Genomic DNA, 23,863 nt, shown 5'->3' with positions numbered 1-23,863 from the left:
ATGCAAACTGTCAATGTAGTATGTATGTAAATTAATCAGTTTGCTGCAAATCTTTAATTTGTATCATGATATTGAATATCTAAAGTTTCCCACACTCTTGGTTAGTCAACACAATGCATTTGATAATGTTTACATTTCGCACGTTTGACTAGTTTCTGACCAATTTCAAATCGTTACAATATTGGATTAATTAAAGAATTATCAGTCACAGCTCTTAAAAAATAAATACTACAACAACTCTGGAACTATCATCACAGGATCACATATACAGTCTGGTTGAATCTCACATAAGATTGAAAGACAACGAATGGTTTTATTTTGAAAGTTCTACCGGAAGTTCCGTTTCTATATCCTTGCTGACTTGACTCGTTGCACGGTGGTGTCCTGACAGGCGCATGCACAGCCTGGAGATCCGGAGCGGAGCGCGTGAAGTTCAGCGCCCGACAGCAGCGCACACCCATCGGCTTCAGGTAGAGGAGGAAGACCGCGGGAAGGACGGAGGAGACGTGTTTATAAACCACATCCAGGGTAATTTACTCTCCACACAGTTGTCAAAAACAGTGGAGTGTTTGTTTTAATGCTATCGGTTCGGTAGAGCTACCGTATGGTGGAGCAGTGTAGGCAAATTAGGCTAACTGTGAAACATTGTCCACCTTTTATCTCAGAAAACTTTGCGTGTGTCGTACTCGTACTTGAGGCTGGTTTGTATATATTTATTTAGATTATTTCTAACTTTCAACAAGTGTCACGAGCCCATGTGTCCCCACAGCTAACTGCAAACCCCATTTCCAATACTCATTTCCATGTATTTTATGCCAGGTGTCAACATCTGTTCATGATTCATATTTAGTATTATGCTGCTTTTATGCGAAATGGCCTTTTTTTTTTTTGCTTTAGTTATAGCATCCCGAGTAATAAACCTCAAAACAGCTATTTGTTTGCATTGTCCTACTGACGTGTTAGCGCATGCGCGGATATTAGTTGTTTTGCTGAGAGTGCACAGCAACCGGTCCCTCTTTAAGGTCTTGGAAGTTATATTCCTGAGCATGTCTCCTGAGAGATCTCAGCTATTAGGGAGTACAACAGGACTGGGCTCAGCCTCTCTGAGGGGAGAGGGTGGGAGGGGGGTAGAGGATGTGAGGATGAATGCATTGGTCAGCTTTCTTATGATGCAGAAAGATGGAGGAAGGAGAGAGTGTGGCGTGGGAGGGGGGAGATATGGATGGATGATGACAGGAGGGATGCATAGATGGGTGAGAATGAGAGAGAAAGTAAAGGAAGATAAATGGGTGTTGGTGTGTTTAAATGGGAGTGTCAGTAGGTCAGGTGGATGATGGATGAAATGTACAGGAATCGGTGGAGAATATATTGCCCCCTCGCCCACCGCTCAGCGCGTCCACTTATCCCATAAGTTTTGCTAAACGCATCCATGTGACAAATGGACAGAGCGAGCAGGGGATGACGGATAGAGGGTGGAAGGAGCGGCCCTGTTTGTGATTCATAACACAGGGATGAGAGCTAAAGAATATTGGGGGGTGGGGAGGTAGACCATAGTTAAAACAACACGTCCATTTACCAACATCTGCTCAGCTTTTACTGTGGATCAATTTCAGGCCTGTGTCTGTGAATTCTCAAATAGCTGGGATTCCTCACTCTGTCAATTGAACAAATGAGTACTGTCTTTCCACATTTCTGTCCCAGACATCCCCAACCCCACCAATCTTTAAATAAGCCAGCGTCAGCCAGGGAGGAAGATATGGAGCCTACTTATTACTCATATCGAATGCTTACTATATGATAGGGGCTTTATCAGCTGAGCACCCTGCGCCTGGCACATAGCTGGCATACTTGTTGCATGTTGCAATGCTTCTGTAATACACTGGTATCTAGCAGGGGCTAGAATTAATCCCATTTGTTTTTTTCATCAGTTAAAATATTCAGTTAAGATATTTACCCCTGGCCCGCAGAGAACTCCAGGCTTCATATAGTTTCTTAAATGTATATATTTATTAATATATTTCTTCCACTCAGTTTTGCCCTTTCAATTATCTTATACATTTAAGAAGCTTGTGTTATGTGTATAGTTTTATATTTTTATGTTTTTATTAGTTGTTGTTGGTAGGGCTGCTCAATTAATCATATTTGAATCGCAATTACGATGTTGGCTTGCAACGATTATGAAAAATTATGAAAAATATAAATATATTTTTTTATTTATGGTTTTTCAATTGAATTACACTTAAGGTTCAAGGTAATCAACTGTTAAAAACATACTAAATATTTTCTTTTCAATACATTGATGTTTTCAAAGTAATTTTTTTAGTAATCGTGATATCAATTATTGACCCAAATAATCGAGATTATGATTTTTGCCATAATCGAGCAGCCCTAGTTGTTGGTTGATCTTTTATAGTATTCTTTATATTTTGTATTGTTTATTGAAAAGGTGCTTTATTGATTATCTTTCTCTTCTGTCTATATGTACACATTTAATGTTTATTGTTTTCTGCTGTATTGTTTGCAAGGCTGTTGGTTATTTTGTCTTTTTTGAATGGATTAAGCTTATATAAAACCAAAATGTGATGTCTTCAAATGGCTTTACCAGCAGTCAGAAACCAAAAGGTATTTATTTACACTGATATAAAACTGAGAAGAGCAGCCAATCCTCACATTGAAAACAAAATACTTTTTGCTGCTATATTTATTTGAGAATGAATCACATTTCCCCCCCTTTATCCTAGATTCCATTAGAAACATTTGAAATGACTGTGGATACTTTATCAAGTTGAGTTTCACAATCTATTCATACATTTTAGAGTCTGAAGTATCATTCTTCTTCTCTTGTCCTTCTTCTTTTAATAGATGGCACTAACCAGAGATCCAGGGGCGGGCCAGGAGCATAAAGATGCAGCCGACCAGAACTTCGACTACATGTTTAAGCTGCTGATCATCGGCAACAGCAGCGTGGGAAAGACTTCCTTCCTGTTCCGCTTTGCAGACGACTCCTTCACGTCGGCCTTTGTCAGCACAGTGGGCATCGACTTCAAAGTCAAGACCATCTACAGGAACGACAAGAGGGTCAAACTTCAGATCTGGGTCAGTTGGAGAATACACATTGATCTTTGAAATATGCTGATAGAGGAAGACGGGGACTTAACATTTATTTAGCTGATGCTTTGGCCAAAACAACTTAAAATAAGTGAATTCAACTATGTGGATACAACCTAACAAATCTCAGGAATTATGCAAGTATACACTTTCATTGAATATGCTGATATACTAAAGAAATATTGTATTTTTCATCTATTTAATTGACAGTTTGACTGTATTCAGCTTGCCACTTGATAAACCTACCAAAAAGGGATGTAGAGCTTTTCTGGTGCACCATTTTTACAGAGGTCTTTTTTTATAGATAAACTAAGAATGGGAAATAGTTAACTAATATAAATCTAGAGCAAAGGATTTTGGGGTAGAAAGACTGAAAGATGGCCAGAAACAAATGTTGGCATCATTCTGAAACTATTTTTAAAGTTATTTACAGCATAACTTCCCACCAGTTAGAAATTACAATATTGTTAGTAACTAAGGTTTTAAAGAAGGTGTTAATAAATCAAACCTTTGAATAGCTCATTCTTGATTTTTTTTTTGTGAATTGTAGTCCAGTTAAACCCCGAGCCTGTTTTTCAGGCCTCAGGCTCGAAAATGACATTCCCAGAACAATTGACTATAACTTCACTTCTAAAAGGGGTAAATTAATAATCTTTTTTCTCAAAGCAATGACAAACCTGTGAGTTGGATGTAGAAAAGTCAGAATCAATATAGATTTTTTTTATTTTAAAGTAAATTCAGATTGAACATAGTAAAAAAAATTAAATTATAGTGTCCGTCCAAAAAAAAACATGACTTATAGTGAAAACCACCCTTGAATGATGGGATAGTAGACTAAAAGCTTTAGGAATCCAAACTATAACATATGATAGTGTCATATTGACACCTCTTTTTAACAATTAGAGCCAATAGAATCGAGAGGAAGTTCATAAAATCCATCTAAACATTACCCATTGGTGAATGAGTGATGCGTAGCCAGAATGCCCTGGAACCGGAAGCTGTCATACACTCTCGTAGCAGCTAATATGAAATCTCCGTTATTGACATAAATATGAAGATGGATTATCAGTAATCATTTCAAAGTGACACAGACACATTGGATTAACCTTCAGCAGCGTTTTTATCGTTTTAATGCCATTGAACACAACTGTTCAGAACAACAGCATAGCTAAGAATCTCTCCTGTGTTTGCTCCGTAATGCTACGTTGTGTGATGTCTATGTTTGCTTCCCATGTCGCGAGTTCTGATCGCTCAGTGATGATACTTATACGTCTGGAATCTGTGGAATCTCAGTTTGCTAATCAAGGGGATTTAACTTGAGTTCTGTGCTAATTGCGTTAGCATGTTTTCGCTCCGGGGTAATTCAGAGCCTTTGTTATTATCCTTTTGTTTCATTTAGCTAAACATGGTTAATATTGTCTAAAAGCTGAGTTTCTTCCCGTTAAGTGAGTATGACACATTCTTCGTTTAGTAAATGTTAAGAAGCCCTCAGACGCTGTTTCTTGCAAGATGTTGCGTTTTGCTATTTAAATAAATTACAGGATTTCTTCTTTAAAGTAATCAAAAAGCAAAGCTAGTAAAAACATATTTACATTCCTTCACCTTCAAAACGTTTACCATGACATCCACATAATCTAGTTTCTGATCTGCAGCAGGGAGAAAGGAGTGGAAGTCTGCCAGAACAAACTGATGGATGTTTGCTCAGTGCAGAACCAAGGAAGTAAAAGCTGGCACTGTGTTACAGTTCGACAAGATTTCACTCTAATTCATCTGGCACATAAAAAGTTTAAAGTGCGGAGTATAAAAACCTAATAGGAGTAGTTTTTTTTAACCACTCTGACTCATAAATGGCAGACCGTCTGAAAAAAATAGAAGAAGTAATCTTTTCTGGATTTGTACTTATATACTTTTTTATACTTTTGCACATTTAGCATGTAGCTGGGACTGGTTCAAAGCCGTTGATCTGAAATCACTTTCAGGGGTCTCTGGTTTGACAATCCCACCACCTGTCTCCAACATATATACATAATCACCTGGTGCACAAAACCACCTTCAAAATAAAAGCATAAAGAATTACTTTATTAAAATAATTACACTTAATAATAATACATTTGCTTCTGCAGCAGTTTTTTAATTTGAGTACATTTTCAGTTTTATTTCTTTGATTTTCGCCGCTACAATACTATTTGCACTTTCGAAAACATAGATACCATAGCATGTCAAATGAATCCTTTTAAATCCAGATTCCTTTTCTTGTTTTAGGTTGGTTATGGAAGAATTTGTCATCTCTCCCATTCATTTCAATATACTTTATTTATGTAAATTGTCTTTAACTAAACTCATTTTGGCTTAACATTATTATTGGACCATCAAATTAATGAAAAAGGGCAAAAAAAGTTTAATGGCCATTAATAACCAACTATATACAAAACATAGATTGATCACACTCTCCATGAGTGAAGCATAGCAGGTTTTCAATGGTGCTTAAGTATTGTAGAAAACAGACAGTAGGGTATCCAACCCCATAGCATCATTCAGTTAAATGAGGAGAAAGAAAATAACCATAAGACTCTTTGTTGTCCATCTTTTGACCAAAACAAGTCTGAGAAGAACAAAAATGTGACTAATTGAGTTAGTTTAATGATTATGAGTGTAGTCAGCCTACAGCAGAGGTGTCACTTAGAAAATATATGCGACCCTCACATCATTAGGGTCTGAAGAGCTCCTAATAATTTCCTGGAGAATGCTAAGGAACCATTTCACTCCCCACAGCAGATAAAATATTATACCATACAGAACGAGCCGGCTTGACAGACCATACATCATCCAAATTGAGTATGAAACGCTGCCGACTATTTAATATCAGAGCTGTAATTTACTGCAGGTAATTAACAGCATTTACCTTGGGGTTAGGAGGTTCTATAACACATCTCCAGCCAAGGGGTTCTTTTGAAAGTACTGTTGAACAACATAGACTGTTTATCCTCACCTCATTCCCCAGTTTGCCCTCTTACACGCTGCTGCCTGTCATGGCTGTGGCGTAAACTCATTTCTCACACTCTGGAGTTAATGACAGTTGATGTCTAACATGGTCCCCAGAGAGCAGGGTTCATGAAAGATGCATGGGTTTGAGCTGCTGGAGCTGAATGTGCTTACTGCGCACACTGACACCCAGGACAGATGTATCGCTGAACGTTAGTGGAAGGCGAGGGCTCACCCACAGTACTCCTGTTAGATTAAAGTAATACATCTTTTTGTAGCTTAATGTATTCAGCATAGCCTTCTCTGCTCTGCTTAACAATAGTACAGTTGCATACTAATACACGAGGAAGGTGCCAAGTAAAATGGAATTGGCTGCAACTTGAATGGGTTTCCTGGGGCTATTGAAACAAGCTAAACTCATTTTGTAAGACCCTGCATAAAGTTTGGCATAAGGGTGTTGGAGACAGCGGTAACTAATCTACTATGTAATGCACGGTCAAGCCCTGAATCTCCATCTTTAAGAGATATGTTTGTATTATACATGACAGCAGCTGGCTCTTAATTTGATCAGGGCAGAAGATTTAAACCTATTAGTTTAACAGCTTTTTCTGGGTGCAGTTCTAACATATCCACATCAGTTATCGTTAAATGCACAAACAGCTTTCCCGCAATCAGACCACAGCATAAACTAGAAAAGATAAATCTCTATTTCTTATCCTTAAGGCAGAGCCAAGAAGCAGAGAGCATATCCTGGTGTATAACAGGGTGGGGCCACACCAACACATGATGGGAGGGATTAGCTTCTGTTCCCAGGGTTGGTACCCAATGGTTCACAGAGTTAACCCTGTCATGTTCCTTTGAGTAGCTGTTTAAACAATAAGGACATTGCACCAAATCAGAAAAAGAAATGCATTTCTCAAGTGTGTCGTGTGTTTACAGGACACTGCAGGGCAGGAGCGCTACCGGACCATCACCACAGCGTACTACAGAGGAGCCATGGGGTTCCTGCTCATGTACGATATCACCAGTCAGGAGTCTTTCTGCGCTGTGCAGGACTGGTGGGTAGACCTGCAGATCTTACCATAAAACCATTAAGTATATTAGAATGTGTAGAGGAAGGAATTTCTCAAACTATGCAGCGTAAAAAGACAAGATAAGATGGACCTTTATTAATCCCTGTGGGGAAATTCAGTAGTTTAACAGCAACAGGGTAAGGATGAAAAGCAGGGCAGCACAGATTCACACAGATTAATAAAATGAAGGATAACATCAAATCATAAAAATGATAAAATAAGAAATGAATTTAAATGAACATATATACATATTTGACCATGCATAAATATTAGATATATTTACATACAGTATATATAAAAAAATACACGATTCTCCTCTGAAATGTAGTGTCATAAAGGTATAAAGTACAGTAGCTTTACATCAAATTGCTTAAATTAAATCCAAGCACTTAACTGCATATGAGCACAGCACACACAGATTACATGTGCTTTGTTTCTTTCCACCACTGGCTGTAGGAAATGCAGCAAAGCTTTTGTGAAAATGTTGTATTGGTGTTTCCAGGGCAACCCAGATTAAGACGTACTCGTGGGGCAACGCTCAGGTAGTGCTGGTGGGCAATAAGCTGGACCTGGAGGAGGACAGGCAGGTCCCTACTGAGGACGCCCATAGACTGGCCTCAGAGCTCGGTTAGTGACACACCCTCACTCCCATAACATGCTCTGCAAGCACCCACCAGACAAACTCAATTATATAAACAAATGATTGAATTGTCACTCGTCTATCTGTTTGCAGGCTTCCAGTTCTTTGAGGCCAGTGCCAAAGACAACATCAATGTAAAGCAGGTTTTTGACAAGCTGGTGGACGTCATCTGCGAGAAGATGAGCGAGAGCGTCAACGGTGATTCGAGTCCGTCAGCCAATCAGAATGAGGCCGGCCTGAAGGAGACGCCCAGCAGCAGCCCAGGCGGCTGTGCATGCTGATGGCTGGCAATTGAAAGGATCTAAATCTATCATTGTGAATGTAGTTATTCATGTTGAGGCAATAATATCATGGATGCTCGGCTTTCTTTTTTTAATTTGATCTTTTCATAACTTGGTGACGACTGCAGCTTCATCGTAATGTGACTGTTACACTGAGATGCCAAAGAGCTGCACAAAGCAGCCGTGCCTTTTGCCTGACAACACTGCTTTGTTATTTCTTGTCTAGTGAGTGAACAGCACCTGTTGCAGGCCAGGATGTGAAAGAAAGGCATTAGCAAAATCAGCATGGTGTGTGGATCACTGCGATTTACTTGTGTCATGCTACCCCCTTGTGGTTGCTGCATGAAAATGCATCACTGTGAGTCATCGCTGCACTAAACTGTATCATGTGAACTGCTGAGGCTCACTGACGGTTCAGTCCAAAGTGAAACATACCTGAAGGTTGAAGTGAAACATACCTGAAAGGTGCTGTGTCATTCCAGGTCTATGTGCGCAGTCCAGACTTGTAATTACTAAGGGATATTCTCATCAGCTTTAATTTATATATTTTGTTTTATTCTTTTTGTACCTTTCAATGGTTAATGCTAATTAATGACTTTCTTTTGCCAGGTTTATTTTGTATCTCTAAAAGTGGGTATTAAAAGATGTGGATCAATACAGTGTGTCTGATGGTTTTCATTTGCACAATGTAATGAAATGTTATTTTCTAAATTAAACACTTCTTACTAACAGGAAACATTTGACAGCTCTTCAAATGTTTATACGCAGTGTTGACATTGGTTAATTTCCAATCACGTCATACATTTTATTGCCTTTAAGTGTTTTTCCATGTATTACAATCAAGTTATCAACACCGTATTGCTTATTTCCAACATTCTTTGTTTGATTCTTTAAATTGGCTCTTCTTTTTTTAAATGAAATTACATTTTTGAGTTTTGTGTTGAATTTCAGAAACTATTTCTGGATGTCAATATAATTTGATTATAGGTTCCTGGTTTTTGAAGGGACTTTGATCAACAGGAAATGTTGCTTACCCCATAAGGAAAGTCTGTGACGTGTGGGGCATGAACTTTTTTTTTTTTACTGTGTGTGTGTGTTTGTGTGTGAAACCTGTGAGGAGATAAAAGGGGCTGTGAAAGGCTTGTTGAGAAGACACTCCTGGTTGATCAGACCTCAACGGACAGACAGAACTGCACAGGTACAGGCTTAATTATTTTTCATACTATCAATTCAAATATGCAACTACATGATCGACAACTTATTTTCTTAATTTCAACCCACCTAAAAATACAGCGAGATAACTTATGATGTGAACCAGTATGATTTTAACAATGAGAACTTATCTAATTCATAAAATAAAGGGATGATGAATGACACACACTTTTTTCTATTGATAATAGAGATTCTTGTAATCAAAGGTTTACTTTACAAAGTGAGGTAGTTGGTGATCTGCTGTCTGAGTATCGCTATTTTATTCAAGTATCATTTAAATGGGGTTGATTGTAATAATTACACTACTGTAGTGTTATAATTGCAATACAGTCTGTTCGTATTTATAATGTACCACTACATTATGAATATGAACAGACTTAAATTAACAAGTATGGTCAACTATCTACAACAGTCAATATAAAAAAACTGAACCCTGACACTTGACAGCAGAGGAGACCAGAACATTTAACAGTTACATTTATAGTAACAGAACCGATGTAGGAAATGTTCTCTGACTTTTCAAATTGTGTTAAAAACAGTTATCTGTCCTGTTTTCTTCTGCCTCAAACAAACATGTGATTATGCTGGCGTTATGAAAGCATTTTATGGCCACTTGAAATGAATGTAACATGTTGGCAAGTGTTTTCCTACTGAATTTTATTGTCATAGCTGCAATAAGGAAAAAATCATCAAAGGCTATAAAACAGAGCTCATTTATCAAATACAAGAAACAAACTATTGCGGGCATAGGTGTGTCTTTTATAGTTTGTCTGCTACTTGTAGTTAGAAGCAATACACTGATACCATTCACGAAAATGAGGACATTTGATTAATTGAAGCCATAATGACAACCTCTTCATAACTTACTTGGCACCTTTTAAACGTGTTCATTTAAATAATGACATACTCTATACTCATACTACTAAGTGAACACATTTAACATGGAAGAAAAGACAGTTTTAGTCTCCGCTGATATAGATATTGAGTGATTGTATAATGGACAGAGAGTGACACAGTGTAAAACTGGTTTACAATGAGAGTATACAACTTCAGAGCTGGAAGAACTGAAGAGAATTTGCTTCCTCTGTACCAGATGGAGACTCATGTGTAAAAAGGGAAACCCACAACCTGATCATGTGACTTAAATGTGGGATATTTTTAATAGCAGCCAAGGCTTAATAAAAACAATTAAGTGTGGATATGAATGTGGAACGTACCTATCAACCGAAACCTATTACGTCAGCATGACAAACTTGCAACATTTAAAAAAGAAACCCCTTCATGTTGTCCTGCCAGTTACTTTGGTTAATGTGTAACCAAAGCAAATGCCGTTTGACCCATGTTGGTGCTTGCTTGTGTTGTAAGCCATCCCCCCACATCATTGATTTTTCTATGAGAGGCAAAATGCAGAGTTGTGCACAATTCCCCTGCAAGAGAAGTAAGGAAGTGTGACCAATTAGTTATTAGTTAAACTAACAAACTTTTTGCATTCTCTTTTTTTTTACAGCGTGAAAAAGAAAAAAAAGCCCCAAGATGTGTTGCTCCGGCTTTCTCAAAATTATGATGTTCATCTTCAATGGTGGCATCTTTGTAAGTTGTAAAAAATAAAAAATCGTTTTGGTCTTCTCTTGTTCCGCTCTATTTTATGTTGGCCTGGTCTCAGAAGAAAATAGACTAGAGAACCGACATGATAGAATAATAATATTCCTAATAATAATGTTTCATGTGAATATGAACTTTTTATAAAAAGTGATGTGACTTTGTACTGCAAAACCTGAAAAACATTTGCTGTGTGTCCTACTTCAAAAAGTCAGTGATAGCTGAAAGGAACAGTTTTACATTTTGGGAAATACAAGAAATAGTCCAGCTTTTAACCCACCCAGCAAGTTGTGTTTTTACATTTCTTTTCTGTATCGACTAAACTAAAAATGTAATGTTGTTGCTGTTGAACAGCTGCTGTTGCTGTTTTACCATGCTTCCAGACAGCTAGCAGTTATAGCTAAAACTATACTTTATATATTTTCTACATTTTACAAATGTTTCTCCATACTAAAATGCTATGTTCTTAAATTCTGATTATTACATCTCTCCTCTTTCCTCACACATCATAAAGTTGGCAGGTGCAGCCATCCTGGGTGTGGGAGTGTGGGTGAAGGTGGACAGTGGTTCTCTGCTGGGGTTAGTGGAGGACATGGATGGCGCTCCATCTGGTTTATCCCAGCTGGCAAACGTCGCCTACCTGCTCATCGCCGTGGGTGCTGTGCTGCTGCTGATCGGCTTCCTTGGCTGCTGTGGAGCTGTTAAGGAGAGCAGGTGTATGCTGCTGACGGTGAGCAATGTGTGATAGGTCAACTGGACTGGGTAGGACGGAAGACATTTGTTAAAGAGGCACACCTTTGTGTCATTTGTAGAAAGATGATTTCCGCCTGGTTTTCTCCTTGCTTGAAATATTGTCACAGTTTTCATTGTCGCAGGTGTAAAATATTTTTGTCAAACCTTTTTACTACCCACATAGATTTGTGGCCCTCTGTAAACTCAAACAGTCAACGTTTGCCTTTCCACCTGAGCTCAAGTAGGGTTACAGCGTTTGCAAGTGGGAGAAAAGACAACATCAGATCCAATCCAGTTTTGGAATGAGCTTTGTCCGCTTGGGATTGTAATTTTCTTATATTTGCATTTTTTCAGTGCTGTGTCAGCCACTTTTTTTGCTTCCTCTTTCTAGAGGAATAGGATTGTTGAAAAACTTACTTTTACTAATTGTGCCTTTAAAACACTATGGAGCTAAATTAAACTGAACAAATCTGAATGATGATAATTAAATGAAATGTGTGGTATGAGGTATGTTCAAAGCAACATTAACCTCCTTTTGAAATAAAAGTATTTAAACTATGGGTGGGCAGAGAGAACTAACTATCTGAGCATTCCAAATATATCAACACAAATTTGAATTCTGGTAACAGTAAATGATGAAATGTTTGATGTTTATTTCACCAGAGTAGTCAATAAAATGTCCTTCTCATTTAGCGCTGTTATGAAGGAGGTGGCTTTCAAGATGTTAAATATTTGAGCAATAGTTTTTAGTTTGTTGTCTTTCCATTACCTTCTTTGTCCAGACTTGATAGAAATACAACCCTGCAATTAAATGCTTTACATGGAGAGTTTTACAGTATTATTTATCGTTTTCTCCCCATCCAGTTCTTCAGTATTGTGCTGATTCTCTTCCTCGTCGAGGTCACAGGAGCTGTGCTGCTGCTCGTCTTCGATGGTTTGGTAAGTGGCTCTTAACAGGAGCTAATTAACAATAATTTCCAATAGCAAGACTTAGTTTTAAAACCATTTAAGAACTTAAATGTACTAAAAAAAAGTATCAGGTTCAAAGATTGTCAACCTGTCCTTCTCAGGCCGAGGATCTCCTTGGTCAGCTAGAAGGTGAAGTCAAAAAAAGCATCAGAAAGCAGTATGGAAGCACTGAAGGCTTCACTGCTCTTTGGAATGCCACCATGGAGGAGGTACTGTATATTTTATTGCATTTACAATTGCATTGGCTTTGTAAAGATTTTGAATTAAAACTTTGTGTTTTTGTTCTAGTTTACGTGCTGCGGATACAAGAACTACACAGATTTTGAAGGATCCCCTTTCTTCAATGAGCAGGGAATGGATGTTTATCCACAAACATGTTGTAACCAAACCATCACCAGTGGCGAGTGCAACACATTCGAAGCAGAACATTCGGTACGAGACTAAGTTTAACTTAATGCATGTTAGCAAAAAAACATTTATTGTGATGGTGAAGTGCAACAGTCAGTCATTACCTCCTCTGAACTTGTTGTTTCTCTTTCAGAATATTGATGGCTGCTTACAGAGGCTTCTGCAGCTGATAGAGGAAAATGCTGTGATCATTGCTGCTGTGTTTCTTGGAATTGCTGCTCTTGAGGTATCAATATCAAATAGCCTGAGATGTATAGAGTGTAGAGTGTATAGAGTGATGTATACTTTAACCCCAGTTGGTAGTTGAAACAGTTATAGATTGCTATTTGAATTAAATATTTTTTTACTTTCTCTATAAGAGTCATGTCATCATGAATATGTCTATCTAAGCATGATGATAATATGTTACAATAATTGTCTGTAGGTGCATTATGACCTTTAAAGATTCTATAGTCAACCACTTTATTGTAACAATTTATCAAATGACATTGTTACTATTTAAAAGAGTGTGCACCTCAACTCTGCTCTACTTTAAAGAGAGTTTCAGCTCATTGTTAGGCAGTTGCAGCTTTACTACTTTGGTTTACTCTCGCATAGTGATGTTTCCTGATGCAGGAACTAGCTGCTAAACAAAGTTGAGCATTAAGCAGCTAAAGACTAAGATATTCCCCACAGTAATGGGTCCACACACCAAAAAAAGGTGACTTTATTTAATCAGGTGATCTAAAACCTAACTCTAAATAAATTATAATGCTTTTCTGTAACTGTTCGGTGTATAAATAAGCAACTGCTTGTAAGGATGTTTACAATATGAACTTAGAAGGTGATGCAATGGGAATGTTATGTTCCCATTTTGAGGCCAAACAATCACTCTTTCAGTCAATAACCGGTATCACAGATCCATTACACTGTATCTCAATAATGTATTGTTAAACATTTGTCTTCACAGATTGCTGCCATGGTGGTTTCCATGGTTCTCTACAAGCAGATTGGCAACAAGGCATGATTTTTCGTGTTTGGGATGAGATGGCAACAGTGTAATTGTTTGAGAAATGTAACTTGCAAGCAGTTTTTTTTTATGTATAACATTTCTATTTCATTTATAATAGACAGATTCTCAGGCAGACATACTTTTAATGCTCTACATGCACTATTCTGAGGTCAAAAGACCAAGTCAATGGATCTCTTACTACATTTATACTGTGATTTATTTATGTTTTAAGAAGGGCTGCTTTCAGCAAATGTTGTATGTGCTGATACATATGTAGTAATATGTGATGACGCACAGGGCAGAAAGGATGCAAATCACGTCAGTTGTTTATGTCCCTCACAATAAAGCTGTATTATAATGAATTTATTTTTTATCTTTATAATTGAAATAATAAATATCACAATCTCACATTTGTATTACACATTGATTCTGGTCTTCTTTGGCATTTTATAGTTATTTTTGTAACCATGTAGGCCTATATAAAACAATGTCAGAGGATATGGTTTACTTAGGCCTATATTGCCAACATAAAATGGATTCTAGTGTCAATAACCAAAGTACTACATATGAGATTTCTTATACTTTATTCAATAAGTATGATAATGAATTATTGATATGCAATATTGATTGCTTTGTCTTGAGAAACTTTAGAATTATTACAAATTATTATTATTCAGAACTTCCTTTCTTAGCCTCCTTGACTGACCATTTTGTAACGATTGTGATTAGTTGATTTAGTGTCGCTATGTCATGAAAAAATACTGTTAGCCAAACGTAACTTCTGTCTGGAAGTTTACGCATTTCTTCTCACATGACCTCCTTTCAGCCATCACGCTTGATGTAGGCCAGGCCTATTCAACTGGAGGCCCGCGGGCCAGATGCGGCCCAGAACCAACTCCCGAGTGGCCCAGCCTCCCGTAGCCAAATTCCTACACTAGTACAGACCATGAACGCAACACTCCGCGTTGCATAGAAACCACCAAACCACAACGCAGCACGTTTTTTGAAAGTGCATCTAGTGGTGCTAGTAACGGTGGTCCTATGATAGCAACTCTAAAACATGTCTCTCTCAACTCTGAAGCGTAAACAGAGACAAAACGGTCATTGATCTTGTGGAGCAGATCCAAGTCAAGCTGGACCTTTTCGCGACCGACTTGAGCACGGGTCGGATGCTGCATTTTCCGACGCTCCCAAACACATCACATCTCCGGCACAAATCACGGATGTGATGACAGATTTCATTGCGAGGTTGAAAGAGAACTTTGCCGGTCGATTGGATGGACTTGCTCTGCCCACAGAGGTGATGGGCTTTGCCAGAGACCCCTTCACTGTTGCAATAGAGGGGGACGTATCAACCAGAGCAAAGGAAGTGGTCCCCTGCATCGACAAGGGGAAATATACACTGGAACTTATTGACATGCAGCGCACTAACGGACCAGCGAAGTTTTGGAGTGATGTCAAAAAACAGCAGTTCCCTAACGTTCAGAAAGTAGCGATCTGTGTGCTCAGTATGTTTGGATCAACATACACATGTGAATCAAGCTTTTCACACATGAACTCAATCAAAAGTAGCACTCGCTGCTCCCTGACTGACAGCACTCTTCACCAATGTCTTAGGATTGCATTGACATCCTATGAGCCAAAAATCACTGCTCTTGTTCAAAACAAAAAATGTCCCTTCTCCCATTGAGAAAGTCAGCGATGACAAATCACAAATGAGGTGATAGTAAGCACCTAGTTTACTATAGTAGACGTGTAGTGTAGTATTCATTCATATAGTTACCCGTATCCCTTGTTATGGGTTTGTGCACTGAAGGGTTTGACAGTTCTTTCTGTATTCATTTAAATGCACTTTGTAATGTGTCTGGGTCAAATGTGACCAAAACGTATGATTTTTTTGTTATTACTTGAAAAGTAAAAAATAGTATTGCTACAGTACTACCTTTTTGTGTTGCATTGGAGCTCTTTAGCTGTTTTTTTTGTATGTGAGGACATTTATTAAGACTGCTATTATTGTATTCAGTAAATGCACTTTGTGATGTGCCTGGTTCAAAAAACATAACCTGAATATTTGACTTCTAAAGCAAACAAATGTAATGTTTTTTTCAGATTCTGTTAAATTAATGCTAATTTGTTGTGTTTTTATGCACTTTTTGACCTACCTTTGTTAGATGAACAATGAATAAAAATTGCATGTTTTTCATCGCAGTAATATGTGTTGGTCACTACCCGGTTTTTACAGGCCGCTGAATGTCTGGCCCAGCTGCATTTTGTAGTTATAAAATCTGGCCCAACTGAATGTGTAGTTGAATAGCGCTGATGTAGGCTATGCATTGGTGAACGTGCATTGCGCTCACGGCTCTCTCCCGCGGGTCATTTCAATAAAGAGAGAAAACGACCCTGTTGCATGTGAAATAGAGAAACAATGTTGTAGCATTGCTAAAAAGTGGTTTAAGTATAATGTTTTGTAAAATTACACATTTTGACACAATGTTCCTCAATATACATAATGTTAATCTTCTAGAAGAGTTTCACCTGGCAACACTGACTGAAGCTAACATCATGGCCACACAGTAACCAGGTAGCAGCTTCTACTAAAAGCAACTATGGCCTGTTGCTAAGTAGATAGAATTGAACCCGGTAGAAACGCATAAAAGAAGGATTACAGAATGAAGTTTGCCTGGACGTGTTTCTCAAGAAAAGTTACAGCAAGACCGCCTAACAGACGTTTGATGGGAATCAAAGAGAAGCGGCTAACTTACATGCTAGTGCTTTAGCTAACGCTGGCATGCATAATACTAGCGATAATGTCCCTTGAACTTCTCATATCAATGAAATGGATCAAATATACTGAAGAAAGACACTTCCCCGAAATGCACGCAGAGTTCACTGTTATAAGAGATGGCTGCATAAATTGGAAACATCTGGGAGAAGTGGATCAATACACCTGTTCAACTCAAAGCCTAGACTGTGCCTTGTGTAGCTGCAGGTAAGAACCATAGGTAAGAACACCTGAATTTGTTTGGCCCGCCGTGGGATGTTGTGATTGTGTTTTTTTGTTAAAGTTCTGAATTGTGTTATTATCTTAAGGCTTTTTCTGTAGTTATATTTGTGTTGTATGCCTGGCTCATCGAAAGACATTACAGATTTGGCTTCGCGATGTAATTAGATGTAATGTTACATAAATAAACAAACTATTACAGTACACTGAACACAGTGGTGTAAAGTAACTAAGTAGATTTACTCAAGTAGGCTACTTGAGTATTTCCATTTTGTGCTATTTTGTACTTCTACCCCACTACAGTTCAGAGGTAACTCGTGTACTTTGACTTTACTACATTAATTTAGGACCTTTAGTTACTTTGCAGATTGTGATTCATGTTGTGAAATATAGTCAACACTTAAATAAGACTTTAGTAACATGCACAACCCTTTTTTTTACTGAGTGTGTGAGCTGGCGGTGGTCCTAACAACCAACTTTATAGTGTGTTAGTGTTTCGTTTACAGCTTGTTTCTGTTGCCATGTAACCAGTGAATATGTTAATGCCTGTTTAAAGACAGAAATGCAGAAAAGAAAAACAATGACTTAGTAAATTAAAGGTCACACTATTGCCAAGAATGATGGCCTGTTTCACAGATTAATGAACTACAGACATGTTATCTGTACATGATTAGTATTAGAAGGAGGAATGTTATTTATGGCACTAATAGACTCTGTGAGGCACAAGGCTCTGTATTTCACATCATTCCAATTGGAAACATATTCATTTTTCAGCTATTAACATTACATCTCTCAACAGCCTGTGTGTTGATATAAACAGTATAAATGAGCTGCTATTGAATTACACGGGGAATGAATAGGTGAGTGTGTTCCATATGGCCTACCCTTCTGGTTAGCACTGCTTTAATTTGCTTTATGCAGTGTAAGTAAATTACATTTCAACAGGTTAATTGCTCCTGATATATCACAGGACAGTTTGCACCGGACAGGGTCAATTACAGGTGTGTGTGTGTGTGTGTGTGTGTGTGTGTGCGTGTGTGTGTGTGTGTGTGTGTGTGTGTGTGTGTGTGTGTGTGTGTGTGTGTGTGTGCGCGCTGACTGCTGAAGCAGGTTTCCCGTCACATGCTGGCGTCATGATCTGGAAACATTGTCTCTTTTACTGTCTTCATAAAACAGTTGGAACAGTAGTTAAATGACACAGGTGAGTCTGTTTCTTATATTTTTTCTCAGGGCTTGGCAGTGTTAAGGTCTGGTTGCCTGCGGACACTCTTGTAAAGGTGAACTTGAATCATTAAATGCAGTCAAGATAAAATGTGAGTCAACTTCACATCTAAAGGAGTATATTCTGAATAATTTACAGAAATGTCTTTCCCCTCTCAGGTTTAGACCTGGTATAAAAGGGTCGTATAGAGGCGTCATTTGACAGGGTCTTTTCTAAAAATATTTAAGGTAACATATACTGGCTCAGCTCTAACCCTGTCACTTGTTTTTTAGGTTCTCTATAATACTCTGTTGCTTACCAATCTGATCAAAAAAATGATAATGAAACTATCCCCAACATAAAATGTTCTTATGTATTCACCATCGTTTTCATTGTAGTTAATTCTTCTTTTATCTATAAACGATACTTTGTTTTCATTGCTGTACCGGTCGCAATTGCTATGTACAGTATAATCTTTTCACTTTGAAAACTCTTCCCATTACAACCCTTTTTAATAATACACTTTAATATTTACTGCAACAGTCATGTGAAAAAGATAAAACATCATGGGGGATGCTTATAGATTCTAGTGGGCGGACAAAACAAAGCTAATTTAAAGAAATCTAACTTGCTCAACAGTATTTTAACATTTAAAATATCTGCGGCCTCTTGGCCTGAGTAAACAAAAATACGACATCTTTCTAGTTCAATCTTGATAGTTCCCTGAGGAGTTTTTTCCCCTGTATTATTTATATAAGACAATGCATGCTTGTATTAGAATGACTTTTATGGCTATTTCAGCAGTAGTATAATTAGGTCTATATATAGTTCTGTGAGTCAGAGGTTTATTTGATCTGTTTATAAAAAAATACACACCTTAACTCCTCACCTTTAAACTCAGTTTCCCCTCTCACACAATGTTGAAGGCCTCAGCAGCTGTGTCATAAAACTGTTGTTGTGAAGCAGTGGCAGATTAAGCAAAGTCATTGGTTTTTCCATTTCTTCTGTATCATTATATTACATGTTACTTGTTAGACGCTTTTATCCAAACCGACTTACATACTCAATGCTGTGGGCAAACCCCACAGGAGCAATTTGGGGTGAAGTGTCTTGCCCAGGGACACAACGACATGCTGACTGCAGTGGGGTTTGAACCTGTGACCCCCTGATCCCAACACCAAGGCTCTATCCACTGCGCCACACGTCTCCAGTATCACTAAGAATTTACAGTTTGAAATACCTGTAACGGTCAGTGTGTGTGAGGAACAAAACCATAACATGTTCCTCCTTTGTGTCATCCATAGTCCATTGAGAAGAGTGTGTCTGTGAAAGTGAGATCATTCTTTGTAAACTCTGCCCTCTTGTGGATAGTGTTTATTCTGCAGCTAGAGGAAGTGATTCCTCTACACAAATACCTCACATATTGGGTGTGTAGGTACGAAAGTCTTCAGATTAAAGGCAGTTAGTGACATTTACCTTTCCCATTCTTACATCTTAACTGACCATAATGTTAAGTGGATGGGAAACAGACGGGGGGAAGAGGCAATGCAGAAAAGGTGCCTCTTAAGGCCAAGGTCTGTTTGAGAAAGTCAAACAGCCTTTCTGTCATAACATTGTCAGTCAGCCGGCCCTCAGCAGCCAGTGTGTGATCAGGTCACGGGTGACCGAGCACACTGAAGTCTAATGGTGTAATGATGGGATGTCAACGGAGAGGCTGAGGAGAAGCTTGTGGGAATAAATGGACAGGAGACGGCTTGTTTACACAGAGAACATAAACTCATTATTGCTTTACAGCCAAAGGTAACGGGAACACCTGCTGAATAAGAGGAGCTTTTATTGTTAACTAGACAGCATTTTAATTGCTGCAGTCTTCCTGGAGCTATGGGGCCTGGACGTAAAACAGTTTAGTAAAAGGTTTATCTCCCACATCAATTATGCTCAAATGTATGGTCGGTTGTTGAAAAGAAAAGCACTCCTTGGCTGTAACTTTGGTATTTAAATTTCCCTCTGCACATTTCTTGTGCACGTTATACGTTTCACATTTATAAAATGAAATCATCTTTTAATCCAGTTTTGTTCATGCCTCCTGTAGCGCAGCCCCAATGCAGAAATTTTAAAACGAAATAAAAGTGGTCTAATGAACTACATTTAAAAAATACCCAGAAAGTAAGTATATCCACCTTATCTGTTTATTTTGAACTTCAAGGATCAAACTTATTTTTATCACCATGTTTTTTTTTTTACGCTCACCTTGAAACTGAAATCCCCTCAGTCTGGCAACCATCCACGACCTGGAGTTTTAAGCTTGGTGTGATGTCTGACCTGGTGTGGGAATTGCGACACCTTCTTTGCATTAAAACCCAGGTGAGAACTGGCAGCTAGCTATATAAAGACCCCCTCCGTCCCACTGATCAAAGCACTGACTGCAAGGTTACCATTTGGGACCTTGGACCAAACCACAGACAAATAATTTTAAGCTTCATTTTTGGTAACTTTTCTGTAACTCGTTGTTTTTAAACAAATTAGAACATTTTTATTTTGCAATCCATCTATTTTTCCGTAAAAAAATGCCTTTTTCTATTAGCCTTGTCTTTTTGTCAAGCTGGACAGCTGTAGCTCTTACTTTCCCTCACAATGCTTTTGACAACATTATTAAAGGGTCAAGAGTCGAATTTGAATCATCTGGCAGCGGACCGAGTGAACCTGTCCGGGGAGTAGTGAGGGTTGTGCAGCTGGACCCTCGTACCCTGGCCCAGTCAGGGTTCCTGAGAGCGGGGCTCACATCCAGAAGAGTCCCCTCCCTCAACTCCAGGCTCTCCTTCCCTGCTTTCCTGTCTCACGGGCGTCCAGGGCTGGCCCCAGCTTCCAAGACCTCAATGAGTTCGTTACACCTCCTGCAACCTAAAGGCCACACTCAGATGGATCTGAAGAAGAGACAGGGCCTGCAGATGTGGCAGAGAGCCGTCCATAAAGGAGACAAGATAACTCTGCCAGTCAACCTGAAGGACACCAAACAGACATGCACTGCAGTGCCTTTCACTCAGGTAAGATTTCAAGATTTCAAGGCTTTTATTGTCATTCGTACTGCTACAGTGTAGTTATGTCGATGAAATTCTTAGGTCACAGGCTCCTCCAACAGTGCAACACAATAAAGTAAATACAATACAAGAGGTTTTTATATCATGTCTTACACCAGGATTTTATTTCCTTTATCTACCTAATAGATGTCAGTGTCAGTTCCAGATAAAGAACATTATCACACAGTTGAATAGAATATAGCTTTGTTATGAAGTGTTTATTTTTCAGTGGCAATGAGAGAGATGTCTGTTTACTCATAAAGCTGATTATGGCTCTGGTGGAGGATTAGCTGTAATGGTGTGGAGCTACATAAACAAATATTGTTGATTTTTAAAACCTCAGAGGTAAATTAACTCTGACAATATTGCCTAATCTTCCCGCTCTCTGTCATCCTCCCAGCGTGTGACGGCAGACGGATGCGACACGGTGACGGTGCACAACAGGCTGTGTTTCGGCCAGTGCAGCTCGCTGTTCGTCCCATCCGTCGGGGAGTTTTCCGGGCTGGGAACTGCGACAGAGGCCCTCCACCACCGGGCCCCCTGCTCCCGCTGCTCCCCGTCCAAAGTTCATAATGTGGCTGTGCCCCTGCGCTGTGGAGCCCAGGTCCGGCTGAAGCAGGTGATGGTGGTGGAGGAGTGCAAGTGTGAGACTGGTCGAGAGGAAAAAAGTGCTGAGGCTTCAGCTCTCGCACATCTGTAACTGCAATGCTGCTGTTAAAATCAGGGGATAGAGGGGAAGGTAAAGATTCTCATTTGGATTGACACCTTTTTCTCCATCCAATCACTGCTAAGACATGGACACTATTCTTTCTAATATATGGGATGAATGTTTAGACAGTTGTAATGATTATTTACATATGTTTATGTGTTTGTTAATGAGTCTGAATGTGTTATTCAGATACAAATATTCTGGTGTTTATTCCACCACTGATAGATGACAAAGTGACCTATATTTTGGTCATGCAATTTTCTGTTGAAACAGATGGAGCTGTCCACACTGGACTTGTGTTACTGTTCAAACCGTGTTTAGATTAATCTAAACTGAAATATTGTGATCTGTATAATATTGTCATTAAAATGTCCTATTTGTCCACATTCCCTTTGCCTGGCAATGCTAATTAGCTTTTCACCAACACTAGTTACATTTCCAAGTGCTATTTAGTTTGCATGCAAAGCTCGAGTAAAAACATGAAGAGCATTTGTTGTTTTTTTCCCACTCACTCTTGTATTCAAGTGCTCAAGTATCAGCTCCTATATTTTATTAAAAAGCCTTGTTCCACCGACTTTTAGCACATAGCACTTACATCTGAAAGCACCAAACTAGAGAGCAAACGAGCTATTGAGCACGGGTACTTAGCAGTAAGCAAACATAATTGTTTCAGCATGGACCCCTGAATTATGTATAGGAACCACCTATTCTCATGCCCAATCTCTTTTCAGCGTAGTTGTGGGAATTTGAACATCATTCACCACAGATGCACTTCAGCGAGTAGGCATGTGTGATTATGTGCGTATGTGCTTTTTTTTCAGTTAGGGCCCATAAAACCTATTATTCATTTATATCCTGGCACCTGGGCCTGGTAAAGTGAACTCATCCCACACATCCCTACATACATTCCCAGAGGAGCATAAAGAAGGGGGCTCTTTACCATGCCTTGGCATGTTGTCAAAATGACTGTTTAGATGGCCATTTGCATTCACGTGGGCTTTCTGAAAAAGTGAAAGCGTTCATTGCACTACGGGGGTGCATTGAGTCCCTTGGATTCCATTAGCATGTGATTAACATCTTGGGTTGATGGCTATATTTTCCAAGATTGATGGGACAAATATTTGCCCAAGTCTTAACTATGAAGAATTAGGGGCCACTTTTAATCAGGCACTTGTCTTTATCGAAATATGCATGGTGGAGGTTGTGAGGCTCATACATCCATCTTGACGATGATGAAATTCAGCTTCATCAACTCTCATTCCTCATAGTATTTAAGGTTGTGAAGTCTGAGTGAATTTGTATACATTTCTGCCATTATACAATACTGCACTTAATATTTATAATGCTCTGTCCTGAATCATGATCTCGCTATCTATTCTTTCCGAACTCTGTACCACTCATCTTTAGATCTTTTGTCAATTTTTATTAAAGAAAAAACACAACAAAAAACAAAGGAGATAAATAAGAAAATGGGCATAGTGATGGGAGGGGAAGCAGAAGGGGGGGGGGTTGTTGATTGAACAAACAAGGTGCACAAGAGAGTGCACCACTTAGCAAGACAGATGTCAGCCCCCTTTGCATTGTGGGATCCGGCGGAGCACTCCTGCGTCATTAAGGATGGCCTGGTTCCCATGGCGAGAGGAAAGGAAGGAGCGAAAGGAGGAGGGCCCGCTGCCAAGTTCAGCGCCTCGGGGATCAGATCAGCGTCACGGGGTGCTAAGTGGCCTAGTTAGCGCTTTAAAACGCACAATGAGCTGCCTGCTCTTTCTCTCTGTGTGTAGGCCTTTTAACTGTCAGACATGGAAATGGTTGGGAGGTGTGTGTGATGGGGGGGGGCTCAAACTATATCAGTTCAATCAAGGTGTATCAAGGTGAAAGTG

The 23,863-nt window shown here is 38.9% G+C and overlaps 3 protein-coding genes and 1 long non-coding RNA gene across 6 annotated transcripts in view; 3 read left to right on the top strand and 1 right to left on the bottom strand.

The window, feature by feature from the left end:
- Window positions 1-376: 376 nt before the first annotated feature.
- Window positions 377-8,743, top strand: rab3da (RAB3D, member RAS oncogene family, a). Its single transcript, XM_010777044.1, has 5 exons — window positions 377-528; window positions 2,863-3,096; window positions 7,030-7,148; window positions 7,666-7,790; window positions 7,897-8,743. The coding sequence occupies exons 2-5, from the start codon at window positions 2,863-2,865 to the stop codon at window positions 8,082-8,084; spliced, it is 666 nt and encodes a 221-aa protein (XP_010775346.1). The 5' UTR covers window positions 377-528; the 3' UTR covers window positions 8,085-8,743.
- A 507-nt stretch (window positions 8,744-9,250) lies between these two features.
- LOC104950515 (tetraspanin-1-like) lies at window positions 9,251-14,081 on the top strand. Its single transcript, XM_010777043.1, has 8 exons — window positions 9,251-9,282; window positions 10,804-10,886; window positions 11,410-11,625; window positions 12,492-12,566; window positions 12,698-12,805; window positions 12,885-13,028; window positions 13,138-13,230; window positions 13,954-14,081. The coding sequence occupies exons 2-8, from the start codon at window positions 10,830-10,832 to the stop codon at window positions 14,008-14,010; spliced, it is 750 nt and encodes a 249-aa protein (XP_010775345.1). The 5' UTR covers window positions 9,251-9,282; window positions 10,804-10,829; the 3' UTR covers window positions 14,011-14,081.
- Window positions 14,082-20,764: 6,683 nt separating this feature from the next.
- Window positions 20,765-21,979, top strand: dand5 (DAN domain family, member 5). Its single transcript, XM_010777037.1, has 2 exons — window positions 20,765-21,241; window positions 21,675-21,979. Exons 1-2 carry the CDS (start codon window positions 20,765-20,767, stop codon window positions 21,972-21,974), a joined length of 777 nt encoding a protein of 258 aa, XP_010775339.1. The 3' UTR covers window positions 21,975-21,979.
- Window positions 21,896-23,863, bottom strand: part of LOC104950510 (uncharacterized) — a 27,163-nt gene continuing 25,195 nt past the window's right edge. The window contains exon 4 of one of the 3 annotated variants that reach the window (XR_798927.1): window positions 21,896-21,985. This is a non-coding gene — a long non-coding RNA (uncharacterized lncRNA). The remainder of the gene's footprint in view (window positions 21,986-23,863) is intronic. The other 2 variants (XR_798929.1, XR_798928.1) reach the window with 2 other exon arrangements.

This window comes from Notothenia coriiceps, unplaced genomic scaffold (assembly GCF_000735185.1).
Source record: "Notothenia coriiceps isolate Sejong01 unplaced genomic scaffold, NC01 NC01_scaffold00017713, whole genome shotgun sequence".
NCBI classification, from domain to species: domain Eukaryota; kingdom Metazoa; phylum Chordata; class Actinopteri; order Perciformes; family Nototheniidae; genus Notothenia; species Notothenia coriiceps.
Note: the sequence above shows the minus strand (reverse complement) of the source record. Positions and strands in the feature narration are given on the sequence as shown.